Source organism: Falco peregrinus, chromosome 13, assembly GCF_023634155.1.
Source record: "Falco peregrinus isolate bFalPer1 chromosome 13, bFalPer1.pri, whole genome shotgun sequence".
NCBI classification, from domain to species: Eukaryota; Metazoa; Chordata; class Aves; order Falconiformes; family Falconidae; genus Falco; species Falco peregrinus.
This window is the reverse complement of record NC_073733.1, coordinates 16003599-16026982: the sequence shown is the minus strand read 5'-3', so window position 1 is coordinate 16026982 and position 23384 is coordinate 16003599. Positions and strand designations below refer to the sequence as shown.

The following is a 23384-nucleotide window of genomic DNA, read 5'->3' as shown; positions in this document are numbered from 1 at the left end:
AAGGAGAGGCAGTACCGCAAGTGCCTACAGGCTTGGGCAACTTCTCTGCAGCCCTCCCGCCTCCTTCTTTCCAAGCTCCTGCTTTTTTCCAGCCCCAGAAGCGCACTTCCAGCAAAAGGCACCCACTTCAGCCACCTCTGCGTGGCAGCTGGCTGCAGGGACCTGCCCCAGCACCACCCCACGCTCCCCCCGTGACAGACCCAGGCTGGCAGGTCGGAGCCCACGGACACACAGCCCAGCACAGCCACCGTGTTGTTTTGTGGTGGGATTTTCAACACCAGGGAAATAATTCAGGGTACAAGACCAAATTAGGGCATGGATTTTATAATCATCTTTGCTAGTGACACACTGTATGACCTTGGGTAAGTCCCTCCATCCATCTTTAAAGGCGCTCTCTCTCAGAGGACTGCCACAAGACTTTTAATTAGCAGCCCTAAAAGTACTTGAGATAGTTTGTGTCTCTTCCAAAATAACCAACTGCAGATGAATTGGAACAACCTTATTTTTGAATTCTGCAAGCAACTGGGATCCAGGCTGCTCTCAGATCAGTCACTTCAACAACATAATCAAACTTAAATGTGCCAGCTGTGCATGAAGGATTTTAACACACTGCACAGACTGGAAAATAGCTTGAAGAACCAATGTTATTTTTCCATGGCTGGGATGTCACTACTGAGCAGCTGCATTATCATCATCTGCAATCAGCAAAATGCCTTTTTTTTTTTTAATCACTTTTTAGTCTTGGCAAGGAGGGCTCGCTTTTATTTCTGTCCTACTTACGAAAGCACCCTTGAATCCTGAGGCACCCACTACCAAGAGACCAGGCAGCTACTACAGCAGCGTACACCGACCACAACACCTTCAGCCGTCTGCACTCCAACCCCAGTTTACACAAAGAGGTTTCTAAGCTTTACAAGTTGTGCCCAGACAGTAACTGCTCACACTCCTACCATCACCTCAAGAAACAGTATCTACGTTTCCACAAATCCAGCAAAAAAAATCCAGCTCCAGTTACCACGAGGCAGTTGCCTGTTGTCACATATCCCAGACCTGGGATGGCTCCAGAGCAGAGTCCCTCCCCAGGGAAAACCTGAGCGCAGCCCAGCACCTTTCTCTGCAAGGGCCAATTCTGCACAAGCAGCAGGTCACAGCTACAAGATGAAGCAGGAGGGGAAACCTTCCAACTCCATCCTTCACAAACAGCTGAACCTCTCTTTGACATATTCTACATATTAACTACTTACAAATAAAATTTAACATTAAATATGCACGCACTTTGGAGATGACAGACAAAAAAAAAAAAACCCCAAACTGACCACACAGAGTTTTTGCCCTGGGAAGTACCAAAATGCTTGATAAACCTCTCCTCCCATTTCACCATCCTGCAAGGCTGCGTTTTACAAATAGGTACACACCATGAAAATGCTCCACAAATAGCTGCTCAGCAGTGGCGAGCAGAGCACTCGATTACAGCAAATTGCTAGAGGTGCCCGGTATTTTAAGGGACATTATGCAAGACTGCTTGCACTAGAGGAGCAACAGTGATTGAGATGACAGCAAGCACATACAGACGCCAAGGATCCAGCTACTTCCACCGCTGTTGGAGCTGATCCAGGACTAGGAAACAGCCGTGAAATTCCCATTGCGGATGTGAAGATGAAACTTCCCCAAGCTCTCAAAAAAACCAAATAAATCTCCAGCAAAAATCTGATCAGAGGTTTCCATTCCACTGCCTTTTCCAGGCCAAACTATTCTTTTAAGACCTCACCATAAATTAAGAGCTTCAGCCTAAGCTCAAAATCTTAATATGCAGCTGCTTTGGTAGTTCCCAACTCATGGTAAAGGTTCATTTTGTTTTCTTTACGTGGTCCCAACCTTTCCTGGCAAACCCACGTGGCTGCCAACTCAGGGAAGGCACATGCAGCTATGTTCTTCCACTCCATATGAAAATGCTTTCTGGCGAGTTTAGCACAAGGCTGTACCAACAGTTTAACTTCTTCCTTGACACCTTCTTCTTCTGAACTCTGAGTAACCAGCTGCTAAGTTACCAGGTTGGCACTACCAGCCCGGGGAAGCGTCTCATACACTTTTAAAACAAAGGCTCTGAAGTGGAACAGATGGAAGCTGAACCGGCTTTTCACAGCACACAAGCAGCAGCTGCTTTTCGCACAGACTATCCACAGCCCCTACCTGTGTTCCCTGCACAATGGACAACAGCATTCCCACAAAATTCCAGGCCGTTTTAGCCACTACCTAGAGACAGGTGCACACACTGTCAGTGCTGAATGAAAGAAGAAAAGCACCAATGCTAAAGCCAAGCCAACAGTCTACTTGCAAGGGTGAAAACAACATGCCAGGTTGCAGTCAAACTGGAATGAGGAACATCTGACAAGTCCAGCCTTCCCTTCCCGAAATGATCACAAGATCCAGATTTAGAAGTACAGTTTAACAATTCCTGTAGGCCACAAGATTCTTGCTAAATCCCAAGGCATTGTTCTTCTCCAGTTTCTTCCCTTTCCACTTAAGACAGACTTCAACTTGTTTTTGCAAACCTGAAAGCAGCAGCTTCTTTTAAATCCAATGACTAACATCCTTCCTTCAGATCTCTGCCAAACCTCATTTCTGCCAGATTTGAGGTGTCTTGGCCTTGTTTTCAGCTTAACTAAGTCGCATATTCTTCAAGACAAGCGTTCTAGAGTCCATTTGCTAAATGTGTGATGTTGCCATGTTGCTGGTATGAAACACTTTTTAGCTTTATAGGCTTTTTTAATAGTTTGTTTCTGTTGGCCAATGCATTTCCATTTTTTTTTTCCATCAGAAGTTTCTCAGTAGATATTAAAGAACTGAACAAATGGAAACAAACTTAATACCCTACATTGCTGCCATTTCAGCCAGCCACTTTAGAGGCTGAACCTGGAGAAAACTACAAGAAAAACAGGAAAAGAAAAAGAAAAAGGGGGGGGGGGGGAAGGAAAAAACAAGGAAAAAAAGAAAAAAGGTCTGGGGCTTTTTTTGTTGGGTTTTTTGTTGTTGGGGTTTTTTTTTTTTTTACGGTTTCCTGTAAAAGGCAGATACACAACTGCTTGACCACTGCAAAGTCAAGCATAGCACAGGAACAGCCTCTGCAGCTTTTATTTTGGAAAGTGACAGTTGCTTTCTGACGGCGATTAGAGCTGGGCAAGAATACACTTGCCCATCATAAACGCACTGCACACACAAACTGGGAACAGCAGCACCTAACAGGCATCTGCCATCAGTGACTGGATTGGGAGGTGCATGGCTACGGGTTCATTTTAAGAGGAAAACTCCTTGATGTCTACAAGGGGAAAAAACACAGGTAATGAGCAATGAGGACACCTAGTTAAAAAAAGCAGAACACAGAGCTATCCAGACTCCACAGTACCACACAACCCTTCTACCCACAGCAGCAAGGTAAGCGCTTAACGATTTGGAGTGTTAAGACAATGTTCCTTACGGGGATCACAGCACGCTGGACTTTTCCCCCCACTTTCTAAGATCCCAGTTGAACATCCATTATTTCAACCTTAGATAAAGGCTCAAAAATCTAGGTTTGAGCAAAGCACATACAGCTTTTCCAGACTCCATCCACACATACACGTATTTGCAGACCTGTGCCATCTCCGGAGCCCTTGCTGAGGAACACTGCTGTTGCACAGAGGCTGTGTCACACAGACCAGACACGCTCTCAGTTACACAGCTGTTGCTTGTGGGGTCATGGTCTCTACCCAGAAAAGGCAAGCCTTGACACTCCCGTAACCTCTCCTGGCTGTCCCGGTCGCACGTCCAAGTGTGCTATTCAAAGCTTGCAGCTGTGTTCGTTCAACGCACATTTCACCCACATCCAGCACGGCCGCTTGTCTTACAACAAGTTACCTCCGTTAAGAGTCTCATTAACACAGTCATGGAGCATTTACTGTTTCCTACGCAAGCGATGTTCATTTTGTGGTCGATTCGGGACACACTTTGGCGCTCTTGGATGAATTACTGCTGCTCCTTTTTCTTCACCTCTTCACTGACACAACCTGTGAGGACGGCACATCTTCCTTCCTTCTTATGAAGACCCGTGTCCAGTTCACTATAAAGTTTCTTTCCCTCCGGTATTTTGATCCAGTTTCAATTTATTCAGATAAAATAATGGTGGGGTAAGGGAAAAATTCTCACTGCTTGTAGTCAAATGGACTATTTTGATAGCTTCTGAAGTACAAGATTCCAAACAAGTGAATGAAAGTCACCAGCTTCCTGCAGCAAATTTGGCAGCCAACTGCATCACGTCGAAGAGCAGGTTTACATACTAACAAGGTCACTAGTTAAGAGCTCAGCCCCTGCTCAGACACACTATGATCAAGTGACTGTCTCTGGCATCAGGAAAGAAAATTAAATAGCCATTAACTATATTGAAGAAAGCTGTCTCCTCTTACCACCTACTATTTCAAAAATAGCGTATTACATGCAACTTGATCCACGCAACCGGGCCATTTTAAAATGAGATATGCACAGTATATCTAACCCTTCGTAAATAAATTCCCTTGAAGAGTCCAACATTAGCCATGGGAGGTCTATCATGGCAACATAGAGCTTCCAGACAACGATTCTGAAGGAGTGAATCCCCCTTTGTATCACTCCAAGCTATTTCTGTTTTTTAAAAAAAATGTTTGGCTGTACAGAAGAATAAATCTACTTCTAAGAGAAGAATTAGGGTACATTTATAGCAATGCCTTTCCCTATATCACTTCATACAACAGCGTGACAGAGATTTGCTGTTGCTGGATTTTGTTTTCTTCTTAAATTTCACTAGCAGAATTCCAATGGTCAAACTGCATCTTTCCAGAAGGCCACTGCTTCAGAGAGGATGGAAAAGATGTCTCACAGGCTGGCTAATACTAAAAATACCACTAAGAACAGAGAAGTACAGGCTCACCAGCTAAAATCTGTTTCCCTGCCTCTCATGCGCTGGCTAGTCAACTGGAATCTCTAGGATATCTGCAGTAGGAGGTAAAGAGCTAGTTAACAAGCACAACTTCAACCTGTCTTCAAAAGAAAGCTGTTAGAGGATGAGAGGATATTACGTGTGAACAACTGAAAATACACAATTATCCAAAGAGCTGCTTTACGACTGGCACATTATTGCTACTGCTTTAAAGGAAAAAAAAATAATTACATGCAGGTGCTTCAGTCTTCTTTGTATGTTTTGTGATCTATAAGATTACCTTTGGACAAAACAGCAAGAGGAACGGAGGAGAGGATACTAGCTCAGGTAACCAAGGGTTTGGTAAATTGGAACTTAGTGCCTTTAATACTGAGTAAAAATGTGCACCCCACGCAGGCTAAGCGGAGTGATGGGGCAGGTGCTCCAGGGCACGAACACATTCTGCAACTATCACCACAAGCTGTGTTTCAGGGTATGCAAAATCAGGTTCAGCTGCAGTACAGCTGCACTACTCACTGGTTTTACAAAAATATTAGCAGTCTGTTGGTAACAGTAATTGGAGGAACTCAGTGCTGCCCGCTACAGACTCCTCAGATTAGCACTTATTAAAAATTAATAAAATGGTTTATTTTATATATACATATGTTCCAAAAAAATTATACAGTTAAAATATCAAATTAGTGATCTGGTAACAATACTGTTCAAAATAATCTCTTTTGTATGAACATTAAAATACACGTTTTTAAAAGCGTTTCCTTTTAGTGCTTCCAAAGCACAGCGTGTGCCAAGGCCACCTGAAGAATCTCCGTCCTCCTCACAGGATGAAAGAGAACTGAAGTCGGGGACCTGGGAAGCCTCAGGTGCACTTTCATAATGTCTGCAGACAAAACAGAAGAGAGTCTGAGGTAGATTGTTTAGTGACCATCGGGTGGTAACAGTCACAGGGCTGTCTTTAGCTTTCATTAACACAATAGCAGTTTCTTTACTCTCAATCTACACTGAATCTCAAGTTTAAAGGCATGGCTAGCAGTTCTTGGGAACAGGACCCTTGTCTCTGTGGTGGCAACATGCAATTTTACCAGTGCAGGTGTTTCTGGGAGGGTTTTTTTTGGGAACACACGGGCTCTCTCCACGATGCAGACAGTGTGTGCATTTGACAGTGCCCCATTTTAGTGCAACCTGCTGCCTATAGCACGTAAATGTCTAATGACAGCGTTCAAATGAGTAAATTCTCATCACCTGCAGGAGGGGCAGCAATAGTTATTTTCTTCAGCCTGTTGAGCAAATAGCACCCTCCACAGGAAAAAAGCCACACCTTTCATAGCAAATCCTTAAGGTTATAGCCCAGCTTCTGCCGATAGAGGTTCTTAAAGTTAAAGCTCCACTGCTTCTTCTCAGACTGCGACAGTAAAATCACTTGGCTGCCAAGATGGTGAGGGCAGCAGCTACATCCTCTTCCACTCTTCTGCGGCACAGCAAACTCATTCCTGGTCCATATTCGTCTGGCTGGTATATTATTATCTACTGTTGACATGATTAACTCTGTTGGGTAGGCTGTTGAACTCTAGTTCCTCTAGTATTCTCTCTAAGTGTTGTATTAAGACCCGTTTTTTAAACCTACAGAAGAGAGGGAGAGCAATTTAATTTTTTTCTTCAAAAAATACAGTTGAATAACTCAAGACTATTCAGCCATGACAAATCATATTACCAAAGGCTCTCTGTTTCCAGTATGAAAGAGCTTGCTTTATTTCTGGCATTAGAATGACCAGAAAATTTAGTTTAATACAACCACCCTTCCCCAGCCCACCCAGATTTTGGATTGGTCTTCAGTAACAACCCACCTCTCTATTTCACGTTTGAACTTTAAGTGAAGACAGTTTACGAAAAATATAATGGTAGCTTGACCACTAGAACAACTATAGGAACTGAAGTATGGTCAAAAAGAAAATATTGTCAGTGCAGAAGTTCATGATTTACTACCATGACCTAAATTAACATTTAATTTACGACTCGGAATAATTTGTATCTACACAAACCTTGCTGCTTCCTTGATAGCAAATTCAATGAAATATTTCTGAATTGCCATAGGTCCTTGTACTTCCTCAAGAAGAGAGAAAATCTTTTCATAATCTAAAAAAAAAAAAAAAAAGATAAAAATCCAACCATACATTAGAAATACATCTTGTAAATGCATCTGCAATAAAACTTAACAGCCAAACGAAAAAACAAAGCCCTGTTTCATGCATCTGTGTATGGTAATACATGCAAGGCAAGAAAAAAGCCCACGTTAGCTTTATGCACAGAAAGCAGGTGATGCCAATAATTTGAAGTGATACTGACGATCTGGTATTCAAACATGGCACCGAAGAACTAGGTTCTCTTAAAGAGCAGCAGCTACAAACATCTGTCCTCAGAAAATGCAGGCTAGGTAGAACTTCGTATCTCCCTGACCACAGTGTCATCAGTTAATATGCACATATGGCCAACCAAGCCCTCTTTTAACCTTGAGCTGTCATTTCTTAAAGCACAGGTTAGGATTAGTTCTCTCAGAATAATTATCAATGCTTAGTGTGAGCACAGTTAATATGGTACACAGGAAATACATCCACAGCAAAAGAATGAAATGGGCACATTAAATTAGAAACAAATTAAAATATAGCACTGGTTCAGTATTTTCCAAAGTTGAACCCAGTATGAAGGTATTATGGTGCTGCGACTAAGAGCCTGCTCAGAGTGATGCAGCAGGTACAGAGAGGATATACGGTCAGAAATGTGAATATATGTGTATATTTAACCCACTACTATTTAGCTTCTTTTTTTGATGACCACTTGAACTCTGCAGTAAGGCAGGTAACTCATTCTGAACATTGTACTATTTTACTCTACATCATCTTTTACTAGACATGAATTTGATATAAGATTAGATGAGGCCACTTTGTAAAACAGTAAGAAAAGACATACCCAAACAGGAAGTTTTAAAACATCTTAAAAATGAAATACAGATGCAACATAAAAATGGCTTCACTTCTCAGTAGCCTCATTCTGCCACAGTGACTATATGCCTCAACAAAATATGAAGTTTTGGCAAAGCAATGCAAGATCAGAGTTAACAAAAGAATTAAGAACAGTCCATTATACTAATTACTGGCACTTGACAATGTATTAGAAAAATATTCAGTAGTTTAATTTGTAGAAATAATTCAGACAAACTACATAAGGGACTTAAGAAAAAACCAGACAGATTATGCCTATGGCAAAACCTACAGCATCTACCTTAGTTGGAGTTTCAGATTACTGTTTTGGTTTTGATCCTGTATCCAATTATAGGCAAAACATGTAACAAAAGCTGAGGAGGCAAGTTGCTTTCCTCACAACGTTTTAGATTTTCAGGGGTTATCAAACTTTACAGGAAAAGAAAAAAAATAAATTAATTTTCAGTCTTCAGTTCGTAAGAGTTTGCGAAGTGTTCCATCAGTAATTACACTGTCTCACAAAATAAAAAAAAGTATCACTTCACTATTATCTGTTAAGATTCCCTTTCAAACATATTACAAGCCGCACCCTTGCAGCTACATATGCCTTTGCCCTCCAAAGGAAGTACTGACAGGCACGGAGCAACCTACACACGCGTATGCAAAGTGCGGTGCAGCATAAGGCAGTCTATCTAGTCTCATTAGATCATCAGTAACAAAACCAGAACCTCTAAAAGGTGCTTTCACAGGGTACTATTTGTACCATCTAAACTACCTTCAAGGGCAAACAAGGTCACTTGGCACTCAACTTGCCAAGTACTGCTGCCTAAACTTCAACTCACCTGCCCAGCATGCAAGAACTTTCCTCCTTTTTTGTCCCTCCATTGCTCATACGCAATCAGAAATTACTCAGAATCTGAAGTTGTATGTATACTGAGAATACCTCCTTATTTCAAGAGTCTTCTCTCTAGCACCATGTGTAATATATTAATTAAAAAAAAAAACCCCAAACCCACAACTTACTTCTTCCAGGTTTGCGAACCTCTTTCATCACTTTAATTTTGATATCAGCATTGTTTCCCTCCAACATCATAGGTGTTATTTTAAATGAATTTGGCACAGATTCGGAAGTAGACTCCATTGCCCGTTTTTGGTCATCTCCAGTCACACTGTAATTTAGAGGCCCTCGAACAAGCGCGTTGGTACCAGGTTTATGATCCAACCCATCTTCGCTTAAACAATTGAATTCAACAGGTAGAGAGTCTAAGTCATTGGGTAACATTTCATCCTCTCCCACAGCAGCTGGAACCGAAGCAGCCATTTGCACAGGTAAGCCATCCATTTCCTTTTCCAGTGACTGACAATTTTCTGCTTTCTTCTCTCCATTGCCATCTTGGACAACACTGTTATTGGTATCTACAAATTAAAAATATGTATCTTATAGTGCGTAACTGCAGTATCAAAAAACCAGGAGGAAACAGTTCTGTATCCTTTCTTGTTTGAAGTACTGTGTAGTGATATCACAGTGCTGAAGAACTCTCCAATACTTCTATTCAACCTTTGACACAACCAAAGGAATACTTCTCTTTGGGCTGTTACCATCTTTTATCACTATTATGAAGTCACCATTTTCTGTATTCCTATTGCAACGTTATGACTTCTGGCATACTATATGCTTTCCCTCCTTCCTTCCCCCAAGTCCAGCTAACAGATTTTTCCTCCGACTCCATCTGCTGCAATAGGTGGGTAAGAAAATCTGTATTTGTGGGAAATTAAAACCTAACCATATTTCAACTTTCCTTCTCCAGCACAGAGTACACAGATGAGAACTAAAAGCTGATCTGAAACCCTTGCTGCCTCCAAACTGTTTTAGCAATAGGTTCAGTATTGTTTTCTTAAAAAAACGGTACATAAAAATTATTTTTTTATTCCAGACCATTAGCTATAGCAGCAGTCTTTTTATCTAGGCCAACAAAAGAAACTCAGTTCTTGTAACACTAAAGCATACATACACACTGATATACCCTTTTGAACCAACTCAGAAAGCACACAGAGGCACGGGGCGGGGGGGGGGGGGGGAGGGGGTGTTTTGCGTTTGGTTTGGGTTTTGTTTGTGTTTTTTTAAAACACAGATATTCCCACTTGTGACCATGCAAGCGGCTGTACTACAACTCAATATACCTTTATTTGCTGGGATGCCTTTGAGGTTCAGATAAGATGGGGATCCAGAAGCAGAGGGTGGCCCTTTCCCACCTACATGATTTGTTACGACAGGTGGTGACTGTGGCCGTCTCAACAGTGGTGACATGCTACGCCTTCTCTTTAGTGACGCTGGAGTATTGGGCTCTCCAGGACGCTTAATCTTATTCTGAGGCCCAGCAACAAATTCATCTGCTTCGTCTATCATCATACCCTAAAAAAAAAAAAAACACACACACAAACCCACAACATTTTAAAACAGTACAAAATAGAAACTGTTCTATCAATTAATTGATGGAGTAAGTCCCTCTGTGATAAAATCCAGGTAACTTTCAAAACACTTTACAGCTCTCAGAACAGAGATATCTAATGTACACTGTAACCAGAGACAGACCAGTGCCACTGCAATCAGTGTAATTCTTTACATGTTTCTCTTGGACCACGTGAAAGATGCACATGATAGAAGAGCTACCCAGGGTTAGCAACAAATGCAATTGTGGGAGAGTAAAATCTACTCAGCAATTATTTCAAGCCATGTTAAATATAAAGATACAGCAGATAGTGTGGCTCCTCATACCTTCTTATCCTGTTTAAATGGATTGCCAAATGTATGAAGTCTTTTTGGTTGATCTGGGTCAATCTCCCGAAGGGGTGAAGGCATCATTTTCAGGTATTCCTGATAATTTCCCATTTGAGCAACAGGAACACTATGAAGGCAGTCTACAACAGAACAAGAAGCTTAATTTAGTCTACCTTAAAAGTAAGGCAATATAGACTTCACACACTTCAACTGCAAGTGTTAGCATTTAAGAACTAGAAATTACTATTTCTTTTCACTATGGAGGAAGAGATGAAGACTACAATTTTGAAAATAAAGCTGGCATGAGTTGAACTTAATTGGCAGAAGAATGAAAAATAAACAAGTTTGATTTCTATGCTAACAACTGCATCTTAGACCACCAGCACCTAACAAGGGTAAAATGCCATAAGCCCCTCTCTCCTTTAAGCCACCATTGCTACGAAAAATATGTCTACTGAACCCTAGCATATGGGAAAGCTCTGCCATGAAACTTATTTTTAAAATTCAAAGCAAGCACATCATCCCACATGACAGAAGGCAAGAATTTCCTTCTATCCCCTTTGGAGTCCAGAAAAGGACGCTGACTGACTCAACAAATGATGCAACGTCCACTTGTGCTCCCACACTCAGGATAGAAAACACTACTTCAGGGAATAAAAAACTAATAGCTGTACTCTAACCAAATGGTTAACGAAGAACAGTGGCTACTTACCTTCATCCTGCCCCAAGATAAGCCTGTGTGTTTTCAGAAGATTGGCTCTCATTCTAGTTAGCTGGTCTAGAAGACTGCGACGAGGAATATCATATGCATTTCTGAATGCCTGTGGCTTCAAATCCTAGTTTTATAACAAAATGGGTAACATTCAGTTAACCTATCAGTCCTCATGCAGAGGAATTCCTCTATGAACTGTAATAACGTTAAGTATTAAAAAAATTATTCTGAAGTAACTTCTGAGTTTCATAACTGGATACAGCAGACTCAATGACTGTCTTTTCAACAAGGCCTTATTCAGCATTAGGGCTTTCAGCTCCATTAACAATAAACATGTTAATTCCTCGATGAACACTAGTTGTCTTTTGCAGAGACTGCCACTTAAAACACAGTAATCTTTGTTTACTACCACGGGATTTTCAAACAGTGTCCCCAAAATCAAGTGCAAAAAATTGCATTTACTCTTCTCACTATTTACGTCTGTGCTACACTCTTCACAATTCAGTGAAAGTGTTTACTTCCTTCTTCTACACCAAGTCCATAAAAGTTACCCATTCAAAACAGATGAGATTAACTGCTTAATCATGCAAGATCACTATGCTGTTTACCTTGTTTAAAAGTCCTATGTGGAAGCCAGCAAATTCTTTAACATTCATTTCCGCCAGTCTCAGTGGAGATTCCCCAGTGATCCCTTGCAGCAGTTGCTTAAAATCCCTACTGTGTACCAAGGAGAGGCCACTGGAGTGATTTTTCACTTTTATTCCAATTTCTTGTGGAACTTTCTTACCCACTGAACCTATTATCCGTTCCGACTCTATTTTTGTCTAAAATGGAATCACACCATCAGTTAAAGAATCAGCAGGCATTGCACATTTCCAGTATAACACCCATAGTACACTAGCAGAATAAAACTATAAATTTAGTTCCCAACTTCTCAATCGGGAGAACTACCTACCCAGGGATATATTGGATTTACACAGACTAGATCTCAAGTAGAAAGAAATCCTAATGTGCTAGCATATGGGAAAAATATTTAGCCAGTGTATCTAAATTTATATGCCAGTAGGAGGTCTGTGAATATCCCTGATTTTGCTGCAAGTCTGTGACTTACTTTTATGTCCCTGAAGAAATATGTTTGAAGGGAAAGGGGAGGGGAGGGGGGCAGGAAGGTGGGATGCCTTAGGTTACTGTAAAGTCGCATCTTAAACAGCATTGTTCAGATATAGTAACATAATTTCAGACTTCATTTTTGTAACAACCTACAAACTACAGTTTGTACTGTATGCAACATAAGGGAGAAAAGTTTTTAAGAGAAATAAAATTTGTTTCACCAGCAATTTTCTAAAAACATATTACTTCTTCAATTAGCACAAATTTCTTATTATAGTTACAGATAATTTTACTGTATTAAGCTTTTACTGTATTCAAAGTAAGATTTTTACCCACTTGCAATACCTCCAAAAAACCCCAACCAACCAAAACCCCAAAACCCACAGTGATTGCAACCCACTTCCCAGATCTCATTCTCTGCTGAGTTTGCTTCATTGCTTGTGGGAAACTGATTTTAAGACAGGAGGAGCACAGCAGAATTCTGGAATTGCTTGTCCTTATACAGGAGCTTATAATGCATCCAACACATTTAAACTGTTTCAAGTGCCAAGAACGTCCGTGAAAACAACATAGCCGTCTCAAGCCATTCCAACTCCATATTGCAGATAAATAATATGAATTTTCGTATCATTAAGTTACCAAAATATCACAGGAAGTTGTATGTCTAATACATGCTCAGTAATTCAGAAGCTTTTGGAATGTATTTTGTGCATTCTTTAAGGTGCAGGATTTTTTTCTTTCTGATTTTAAAGGCTGCACTGCTTCCCCACCGACTTCTACACATTAAACTACTCTTTTAAGAATGATTCGTGCTAAGCAGGCATGGCTTTCAGAGACAGTTGCACATGAAATGGCATTCTTGACAAAGAGAAAAAGATACGTAGGACTATTTCCCACCAGGTCACACTTAACACACAGAATGAATTTGACCTGAAGGAAATAGGAAGCTCAAATATAAAGCTTGAGCTATGATTTTATTCCCCGTGGACAAGAACGTATGCCTTTTTTTTGGAACATACACATTGCCAAGGCACACATGGAAATAAACATGAGACTGAGAGCAAGCCTCTGACTTCAGCTGTGAAAAACAATGGCAAGAGCAGTCATGAATCCAATCAGTGATAATCTTTGGAGTTTAATGGTCTAGCAGATAGTTAAAATATAGCCAAAAAGGTCTCCTTCGCACTCCTCTCCACCACTTACAGAAGGCACAACCACTGGCTACAGAACCACTCCGGATTCATCCATATCTGTGGTGGAAATTCTCACCAATCTTCAATTAATATACGCTGTACACCCATATGAACTCCCACAGGGATTAACTGCTTTATAATAAGATTACCACAAACTAAATAATCAACGCACTTCTAATTGCAAAGGTTTTATCAATACTACCTGTTGGCTGAGTTTTTTAAGGTAAGAGATAACACTGTAACTAAGTCCACAATCTAAATTATCTGATATCAGATTTGGAGCTCCCATCATCCTTAGGGCTTTCTTTAATGGCTATAAGGAAAACAAAATACACAATAGTAAGAGAATAAGTCTTTAAAAAAAAAATTTATAAGATCAATTACAGGAAGCTAAGGCACATAGATTAGTGCTCTAGCTTTTCCACTTTTGGCCACTAAAATTCAAGTCTATTCAGATAACATGTGACATGAGTTTGGTAGTCTAACTAGCTCGCAATGGACGTTATGCCACATCACCAAGACACTACACAGCGTGGTGCCGCTGGCAATTTCCACTCAAAGGCTTCAGTACCAGAATAGCCGGGATGATGCAAGTCCATATTGAGGTGCATTGTCCAAGCTACATGTAAAAGGTGACACAGTGCCTCCCCCCACCCTTTATTTGGCCCAGCCAGTTCTCTTAGTATCAGCTTCCCAAGTTCTAGCACTACACCCTCATTAACAAACAAATCTGCGTTTTCCTTATCAAAGTTACAAAAATGCCAAATTGGGTTTCTCTGAACAATCTGAAGTACTTTAGATCAAAGCTTATATAACATTTAATGTACAGAGAATACATTTAATATCTTAATATAGTTACTGTTACTCAACATTACTAGAAATTTATTATTTCTTAGAAACATTTGACCTGATGTACATACCTCTGCAAAGCAAAATGTTTACTACCTAAAATGTCATGCTAATTATGTAAACAAAATTTACTAGTAAGAGGTATGATGCACAGGACTCTGGTCACACCAGCCATTATACCCAGCAGGATGAAATGAGAAAGGAACATACCAGTAAGTAGTAAGGAGGCATTGTTTTTAAGTAGTTGTCAAAAGCTTGTCGCCACTTCAAATTTGGCTTAAGTTTGTGAACCTTAAACAAGTCATCTGCAACAAGGAAAACAACAAAAGAAGGTTTCATTTATATAGTCCCAAACCATTAGCACAATCCAAAACTGAACGTGCCAGGTTTCCCCCCTTTTTCTTTTCTCCCTCCACCCATCTCCCCAAGGGGACCTTCCCCATAAAAACTGTTCTTAACCTTAGGTTTGAAGGATTGTGAATCCCCAGTCCTAGCTGCAGTAGACAGTCCAGAACAAGTCCTCATTATAAGCAAACTTACAAGGTACACCAGACTTAAATTGCAACTACTTGCAACACAGAAGGTGCAACAGATCCACCTGTTAAAGCGTTTCACCTCCCTTGCCTCTCTCTGGCATCATCAGGGACTCCCTGTACCTGATAAAACCAAACACCACCCATTTGCTTCAATTTCCGTATTCAGCCCAGCTTTCTTTTGTTCAACCTGTATGATGAATTCTGGTCTCCAGTAAAAAAAAAAAAATTCTTGGGCATCAAAGGGAAAGAAAAAAAAAAAAAAAAAAACCAAACCAAAACCCCATAAACATCAGAACAGGGAGTCCTTCTAGTCAGCTTTGCTGGATTCTGCAGGCGGCAGCAGCAGCTGCCCTTGAGCAAACGGGTGTACCTCCAGCCACACTGCCTGCCTCCTGCCAGAGCAGCAAACTCTCCCACAGACACAGATAAGAGACAGTGATTAGCTACAAAAACAGCTGCCCTTTAAGAGAGGGGCAACCAGACAGATTATTTCCTTTGGATACCACTTTAGAAATACCTTGCTTGCACTAGAGGTGTGCATATGGTCATTTAGGGATCACTGAGTTGAAGCATGTGCCTATTTGTCACGCATGCTATAAACTGCAACAGTGACCTCTGAACATCAAAAACGAACACAGTATCCTGCAATTTATCATTCAAAATTGCAAATTATAAACTGAAATAAAGCTTCTCCTTAGTAGGGCTGTAATATGCTGGCAAAGTGAGGCTAATGGAAGGATATGCAGGACTGGAGAAAGGGATGTCCAAAAATTAACTGGAGAGAGCTGTAGGAGACAGAGATGCACAGAAGAGGGTGTGCGAAAGACAGATGCAGCAAGGAAATTGTTTTCTCCAGACTGAGCTTTCAGGAAGATATATTTGGAGAAGAAAATTTGACTTGCATGGTATTCTGCACAAACCGAACAGATGTTAAGATACAATTTTCCAAGTTCTCAGTCAAACCACACTCAATTACAGGTATTTTCCAATCTAAATGAATTCTGTATCACATATAAAAAGCACACTACAGATGCTACTTGTTCTCTTTCCTGGCCTGAAGGAAGTGGGGTGGAGTTGGAAAGGACAAGTTAGAACTCCATTTAAAATCTCAATATACCATATGCTTAGCACTATTATCCAGAAGAACCTGTGATGATATCATGACATATGGCAAATACAAAATTACATCCACTCTTATCCTATAGGCCTATTAGCTTTTGGCAGCAAAATGGAAGTTAAAACTATATCCCTCTCCCAAAATAAGTAAAAAAAGATTCAAAATGTAAAATGTTCAGTACTATAGTACACCCTAATATTTTATAGTCTGCAAGTTGGTTACAAGTACGCCTTGAACCTTAAACCTCTTATCAGCACTTTATTATTGTCTCACTTCCTGCACTGTGAAGGCTGGACCAGTATATAATGCCTGCAGTTCAACTGCACAACTACTCTTAAATAGCATAGATGCTCATAATGCTCAGCCAGCTATGATTCTTAATCCACAGCATAGCCGTATCCGAGACATCAAATGCAAAAGCACCTCCCTGATCTTCGCTATCCAAGTTCTCAAATCTAAGCAGAGCTTCAGCAAAGATTTGTCTATTTAAAATGAGAGCATCCCCAGAGCACGAACTCACCCTCTAAAAGGAAGGCAGTCACGGTGGTAAAACACAGCCACAAGTTTCAAAGAGAACATCATCATCAACATCTTACCTTGCCTCTACCAGGAGAGTTTGAGACATACACTGTCAGCAGATTGCAACACAGGCACTTGAAATGTACTTTCCACTGTGCCCTGGGCTGCACATAATCATTTATATAAATAAGCAAACAATCAGTAACCCAGTTAACTATGTCTTTCATATATTAAATCCCAGATTTTTGTAGATAAAATCCGAAAGTGTTGTAAAATCCTTTTGTAGGTTAGTTTGAATTCCATCTATTAACTTTCAGGTACTACTCTCTGTATAGTCCATTTAATGCAGAATTCCTTTCACTTCTAAACTCAGAGGGATCTAAAAGCACTGGATAATTGGGAAAGGGCCACAGCTGCAGCAGTTCAAGAGATCAGGTAAAACTACAGACAGACCAGTCAATTTAAAACTGTGTGGTGAAAGTCTTTATCCACTTCAGATTAATGTGCGAAACCACCACATTGTGACAAACAGGATACCCATACACATCTTTAATACCCAGAACTACACAAAAGGGGGCTTGATGAACTTTCAAGCTCAGTGAACAGTAAAAAAACCCACCAAGAAATAAGAGCATGAGAGAATGGTCAGCAGGTAGTTTCAGTAGTTCAGCTGGAGCCTAATTACAAGAACAGTTCATGTGACAACAGACTAGTTGAGTGACAGCTTGCACCATGTTAACTCCCAAGTAAAACTTGTTTTTTTAATCACCACCCACATCAAATTCCACCTGAGCAAGTACACCACTATTCCTTATTGACTCCTATAGTTCTCTGAGCTTTTTTATACCTCTTCACTAACAGATACACTCTTTTGTTTTAAGCAGTAGAGACATGATTTTACGTTCATGGAAAACAGTATCCTTCCCTGCAAACAATCTAGCCAAAAATAAGGCACTACAATGTGAAATAGTACCCACCATTAAAAAAGGTATTATGGCACACTTTTTCAATTGATTCAAAACATTTGGCTCTCCCTCCCCGTACCACAGCATGCTGTGTTCACATTTGTGAGAAAGACAGCCCTTCGTCTCCAAAACACAAAATCATTACTTGCAGGTTCTCTCGGAGAGCCTGTAAAAGCATCAAAGGAAACCATCCACACTGCAGTCCTTCACAGGCAGACATTTTCTAAATGCTCGTCCTTCTGCATATTTAGACCCACAGAGAAAGGGTATCAACCACCTTCTCGTGGTGTTTTCATCACTCGCTACTGCTTCTGCTGACAATCCCAGGGAATAATCACTCTGACAACCCAGCAGTGCCTGTCCTCCCATTAACGCAGCTACAATCAGCCAAAGAAACATCTGAGGCAAGGCAGGAGCATTTAGAAGTACACCTCATCTTTGCTAAGCTCACTCTCAAACCCTTCATTCAACTTCTACTTTATAAACTTGGCTGTACAATTGCTTTTAAACAGAACGATATCTGAACGATCATAGCTTTGCTATGATCAGTTAAAGGCAACAATCCATCCAGAGGGAATTTCTGCAATCTGTGGGCCAAACGTACTCAGCAAAGTACGTCAGCATCTGCCTGTGAAAGCCTTGGCCTTCAGAAGTCTGCCTCACACTGAACAAAACAAAAAAATACAAGAACTGCACCCCACCTCCTCAGTTCTCAGAGCAAACCACCACCCCAAGCCACTCATATGGCCTCTCTAGCTGTTCCCATGAAAGCAAAAAGGAGCTTCTCAGCTGCAACAGCACATCCCACATGGTCTGTCTTACCTCTGTAAAAGAGCTAGAGACCAGAATTTTTGTCAAGACAGTCAGATTACCATGGCGCATGGGTCAGGTCAACACACAGACCGTGCAGCTTCGCTGTTTTACAAAGTCTCATTAATTAGCTCCTTCCCTTTCAAAGCTTCAGACTCTAAAAGCAGACCCATTAAGATACAAGCTAGGAAAAGCTACAGCATTCCCAAATCCACTCTTGCTGAAGCAGAGATATAAAATCACCAGATCTGAAGGATGTGGTACAATTTACCTCTTTCAGTCACAGACCACTACATCTTGTTTCAGTTTGCTCAAGTATCATCTGCAAGCTTACTCACGCATACCTATTTTACTCGTCCTTTAGGGCTCTTACATAATTTTCCAAAAACAGAAATAAAATTTCCCCTGCTCAAAATGCAGAAGGAAAACGAAAATGCAAGAAAAAAATATTCTTAAGCATCTTACTAGCTGTTTTGTAAGGTTGAACACATATAAGCCACTTGATAAGACAGTGCAAATAATACCGTTGTGAAGCGGTTTCGGCTTGGTCTGAAAGAGCCACTAGAAGGAACAGAGAGAGATTATCCATGTACTATCCCAAGACAAGTCCCAATCCTCCAACACAATGTTCTACCAGTAAGGTAGTAGCCACCAGAACCACACTGATGCAGCAGTATGGGTGGCAGTGGCCGAATAGAGCAGGCTTCTCCTGGGCTTGGAATTTCTCACATCCTTTTTAATCCAGGTGAGAGTCATCAAAGATTGGTTTATCACCTTTGTTGTTTTCTGCACTGCTAAGTAGAAAAGGGGACAGATCTGCTTTTGTGTTTTATGTATATTCTGTAGAATTCAATTCCACCGTGCCTTAGACACCAAGGATAAACAAAGTCCTGGAACAAGATCTGAACGTAACACTTTGTGTATGTGTTTGTGTTAACTATACGGAACGCACAGTATTTGCATCCTAAAGAAAGCACCCCCTTTATAACTCAAGCAACATTGAAGCTCTGCATTTTCCTTTAAACCTTCAGGAATTTAAGATGGGAGACACCAGGTGACTAAGCTGCAGAATAGCACTACACATACTGAAAAATGCCTTTCTCCAAAGAGTAGGAAGAGCTTTACACCCCTGCAAAAAAGGCAGGGGGAAGACAAGAGCTGCGAGGGAAGACACAGCAGAACTGCAAATGTCAACATCAAAGTGAATAGGGAAATTCATTTAGTATCAGTGATGGCTTTTCAGCTAGCAGATCTGCTGCAGTAATTCAGTAGCCACAAACTTGCAGAAACGCTGATTTAGTCTAGAAGTATCCTACTTGCACCCTGTGGGACCGTTATTAGGCTACACGGGTAACTATATAAGACACATGCAAATTATCAGCAAGCACAAATTTCTTTTTTTTGTTATGACCAGCATTATGAAAAAGCATTCCTGAACTGTGTTGTGGGGCTTCTTTTTTCTAGAAATGAATGGAAAAATCTGTGTAAGACAGTCAGAGTCCATGTTAATTCTCTTGATCTCCACTGTTACTCTGTATCACTAAACACACCCACAAAAACCAGAACAAGAAAAAGCCTTACAGCATCTGCAACTAAAAGGGTTAGTAGCACCCAGGAAATTCTTCTTTCTGCCATTACCTTTATACCGGAACCCTAATAACCACAATAATTGTGGCAGTTATTCACACACAGCACCTTTTCATACCGTCTTTCCTGTAGAAAGTAATTTCATTATGGGGGTGAAAAAAACACTGGTCCTTTGGGCAGGGAAGAAATGTAGACTGTTTCACTGCTTAACTCCTCCTTACTGCTCTAAACTGCATCAGGGAATTCCCTCTTCCCAACACCCATGACAAACACTGCATCTGATCTTCCAGTAAAAAATTAGCTGCTACAAGAGCAACTGCAAAACCTGGATACACCACACCCTAAATGAGGGAAAAGAATGGAGGTTGAAGCTTACTCCAGGTTAAGGAAGAGGCTACGTGTCTAGGAGGTGAACAGCATCAAACATGCACTGGAAGCAGGTAGCTCTCCTCCTCTGCTGGAGAGAAAAAAAGGGAGAGGGGGTATGAAAATCCTCTCCTCCCAAATTATGTTAAAGAGTTTGCAACATTCTCTACTCTCTGATCTCCATTATTTTATAATGTCTCAAACTAAGGCAGAACACCAATCATTATTGTTTTGCTTTTACTTTGACGTAGCTGCACTGGCAGTCCAATGTAAATTTATTACCTACCTAACAACGGAAGTAAAACAGGGTAGTTGTAAGGCATCACAAAGAGGTTTACACAGGTTAAAGTAGTGCTTGCTTTTAAATACCCGAACGGATGGCCAAGTTCGCTGTATTTTCCACTGCTACTCACAAATACCTGACAAAGAATAAGAGATATCACTGTATTAGAAGAACATTAAGAATATTAAGCATAGGGCATTTAAAAATTAAAATCCATCTGAATCCAACTGCATTTAAGATGGCAAATTGTCAAGAACAGCCAAGCTTGAGGTTGCACACATCAGGATGAGTATGCACCTACATCTCCCAGTCACAAAACTGAGACTTGCAACATTTAGTGTACCCCCAGTCAGTGTGGAAATTCTCTTCGCAGTACCATCTTTAGTGCTTTAGTGAAACTACCTTGAAGTGATGCTCTAAAAAGTTTTTGAAATTATTTAAAATAGGTTAGGGGACATCTGTTGAAGGTATGTTAAGAAACAATCTATTTGAAATTACTCTTCCAACATAAAATAGCCGACTAAAATTTAAAACACTGATAAGAGAAATATAAAATTTTAAAGTTAAGCAATTAAGCAAAACAAAAAAAAATTTCAACAAACATATTTTAATTATGCCAAGCACCAACACTCTTAAAATTGTCTTTTTTAAAAATATGTAATACATATATATGGGGGTATTAGCCTTGAAAAGCAATACAGACAAACAACTATTTCAACAGGATAAAGATGGTATGTATTCTTATTGAGACAGTCAAAATAACCCACATCTAACCAAAAACAGCTCTCAAAAAAGAAGTAAACCTCGAAGTAAAAAGGAAGTGGGTTTCCTCTATTTTTTCAGGGCATAAGAAACAGGGTTTGTTACACAGTTTCTATCAGAGTGAGCCTATTTCTCTAGTTTTTAAGGGTCTGCTATGTAGCTGGGAGAAGAAAAGCAGTTTTTGAGAAACAGCAGTCATTTTACTAACAGGCAAATAATGTATCTATGAATGTTTAAAGGACATTTCTGAAATTTTATTAAAAGTAACTTCCATTTTTCTTCTGAATCTGCACATTATATTTTCAGTTAAGTTGTAGTGTTTATTAGGAAAACAGAAACATGAAAAAGACATCTCCAAACTCATCTTTCCAGCTAAACTGTCACACTAAGTGAACGCCTGGTGTACATATTAAGCTATTCTTTACAAAAACACCACTGAGAAGGGAATTAAAAGCCTTATTTTACAGGGGATGCAGAAACAAGTCACTTAAAAAACTGACAAAAAGAGCATGTGACAAAGGAATTCAGCAACAGAACTTTGACCTCTTCAAGGCCAATCTAGTCAACAAGATCAACAGCTTCCATTCAATTCCCATTAGCAGCTTCAACCATCTAGTGGAAATTATTTGCAGCTGTTGATTAGGTAGCATAATGGAAACTAGTGCTAGGTTTTCCCTGTAAGCAAATGGAAGCCTACAGAGGATTTCAATTTAGCCAAAAATGGAACCTGAGGGACACATTTCTTAGCAAAATGAGATGGACCTAGAAACAGAATTAAATGAGATTACCAAGCCTGTAGAGGAAACACTTATTCTGACTCCTGATAATTCTATTAGAAAGGAGGTAACTGAAACCTTGACATGTTTCTTATCATCAACTGCAGAGTCTGCAACCAGACCCCAATTTTCCAGGCTTATGAAGACTGAAGTACCTTAAGATACCCATTACATTTCTAGAATCAAATAAAGGGCAAATACCTGCCAGCAGGTATGCGGAGACTTTCGTTCCAAGATGTACTGTGTTAAAGGTGAAGGCTCAAGCTCATACTTGTCGAAAGGAAGCTTGTCTATTACCATTGGCTCACAATCTACACAGGAGAACCTCACAACAGGGTGAGCTGTGCGTGGAGGCTAAAAGGAAGGGGGGAAAGCATATCAATTGTCTCATATTTATGGTAAACAAATCAATTCTCTTAAAAAGATTCATAAGCAGAAATTCTACCATCCTATGGGCTTAAACTCTCCATTTCCACAATTTTATTTAGAAAACATAACGAGCTTCCACAATAGAATACAGAATAACTAATATTTTTCTCCAACTTAAAAAAAAACCAAACCACAAACCCAAACCAAAAAGCCACACACTGATACACACATTCTTCCCACCAAGAGAAAAACATGGTTAATATTCAACTCTTTATCGTGGTATTTAAAAGCCTCCATGTCAATCAACCTATAACAACACAGGCAGGTTTAAAGAAAACTCCAACTCTGCTTCCCAGCTTGATGTTCAGAATTACAGATGTGAAACTGCACTCCACAAAAGATCTCCCCAGATATTCCCTGCAAGTCTGATTTTTTTTTTAACTCTTCAGTCGAGGGGTGGGGGTAGGGGGGAATGGATAAACAGTACCTTGAGCATTTGCAAAGTACAGAAACAGAACATGCCCAGCAAGGCAGAGATGTTTAGAAAGGCTAGTAAGGCATGCCAAATGTACGAGTATTTCAGTACGAAAAGGAGAAACGAATGCTGTTTTCTCCCCGCTTTCTGAAGGGGGTAGCCCTTCTCTTTCAGTTTTAATTCTTCCTGCTATTGAAGGAAGAGTCCACATATGAAGTTAATACTAAGCAGAGAAAACATGTCAAAACCAAATACT

At 40.3% G+C, this 23384-nt stretch overlaps 1 protein-coding gene across 6 annotated transcripts in view; it reads right to left on the bottom strand.

Moving 5' to 3' along the window:
• Positions 1-5553: 5553 nt before the first annotated feature.
• Positions 5554-23384, bottom strand: part of LOC101912202 (integrator complex subunit 6-like) — a 41828-nt gene continuing 23997 nt past the window's right edge. The window contains exons 8-19 of one of the 6 annotated variants that reach the window (XR_008749652.1): positions 22486-22638; positions 20750-20882; positions 14774-14868; positions 13917-14027; positions 12020-12235; positions 11412-11535; positions 10697-10839; positions 10102-10333; positions 8944-9336; positions 6985-7078; positions 6188-6565; positions 5554-5825 (exon numbers count right to left, since the gene is read on the bottom strand). Coding sequence is in view for 4 of the 6 variants with exons in the window: in XM_055817893.1 (XP_055673868.1) it covers positions 6466-6565; positions 6985-7078; positions 8944-9336; positions 10102-10333; positions 10697-10839; positions 11412-11535; positions 12020-12235; positions 13917-14027; positions 14774-14868; positions 20750-20882; positions 22486-22638 (1794 nt within the window). In the remaining 2 variants the exon portion in view is untranslated. Of the gene's footprint in view, positions 6566-6984; positions 7079-8943; positions 9337-10101; positions 10334-10696; positions 10840-11411; positions 11536-12019; positions 12236-13916; positions 14028-14773; positions 14869-20473; positions 20555-20749; positions 20883-22485; positions 22639-23384 lie in introns of those variants that run through there. The other 5 variants (XR_008749651.1, XM_055817893.1, XM_055817894.1 and 2 more) reach the window with 5 other exon arrangements.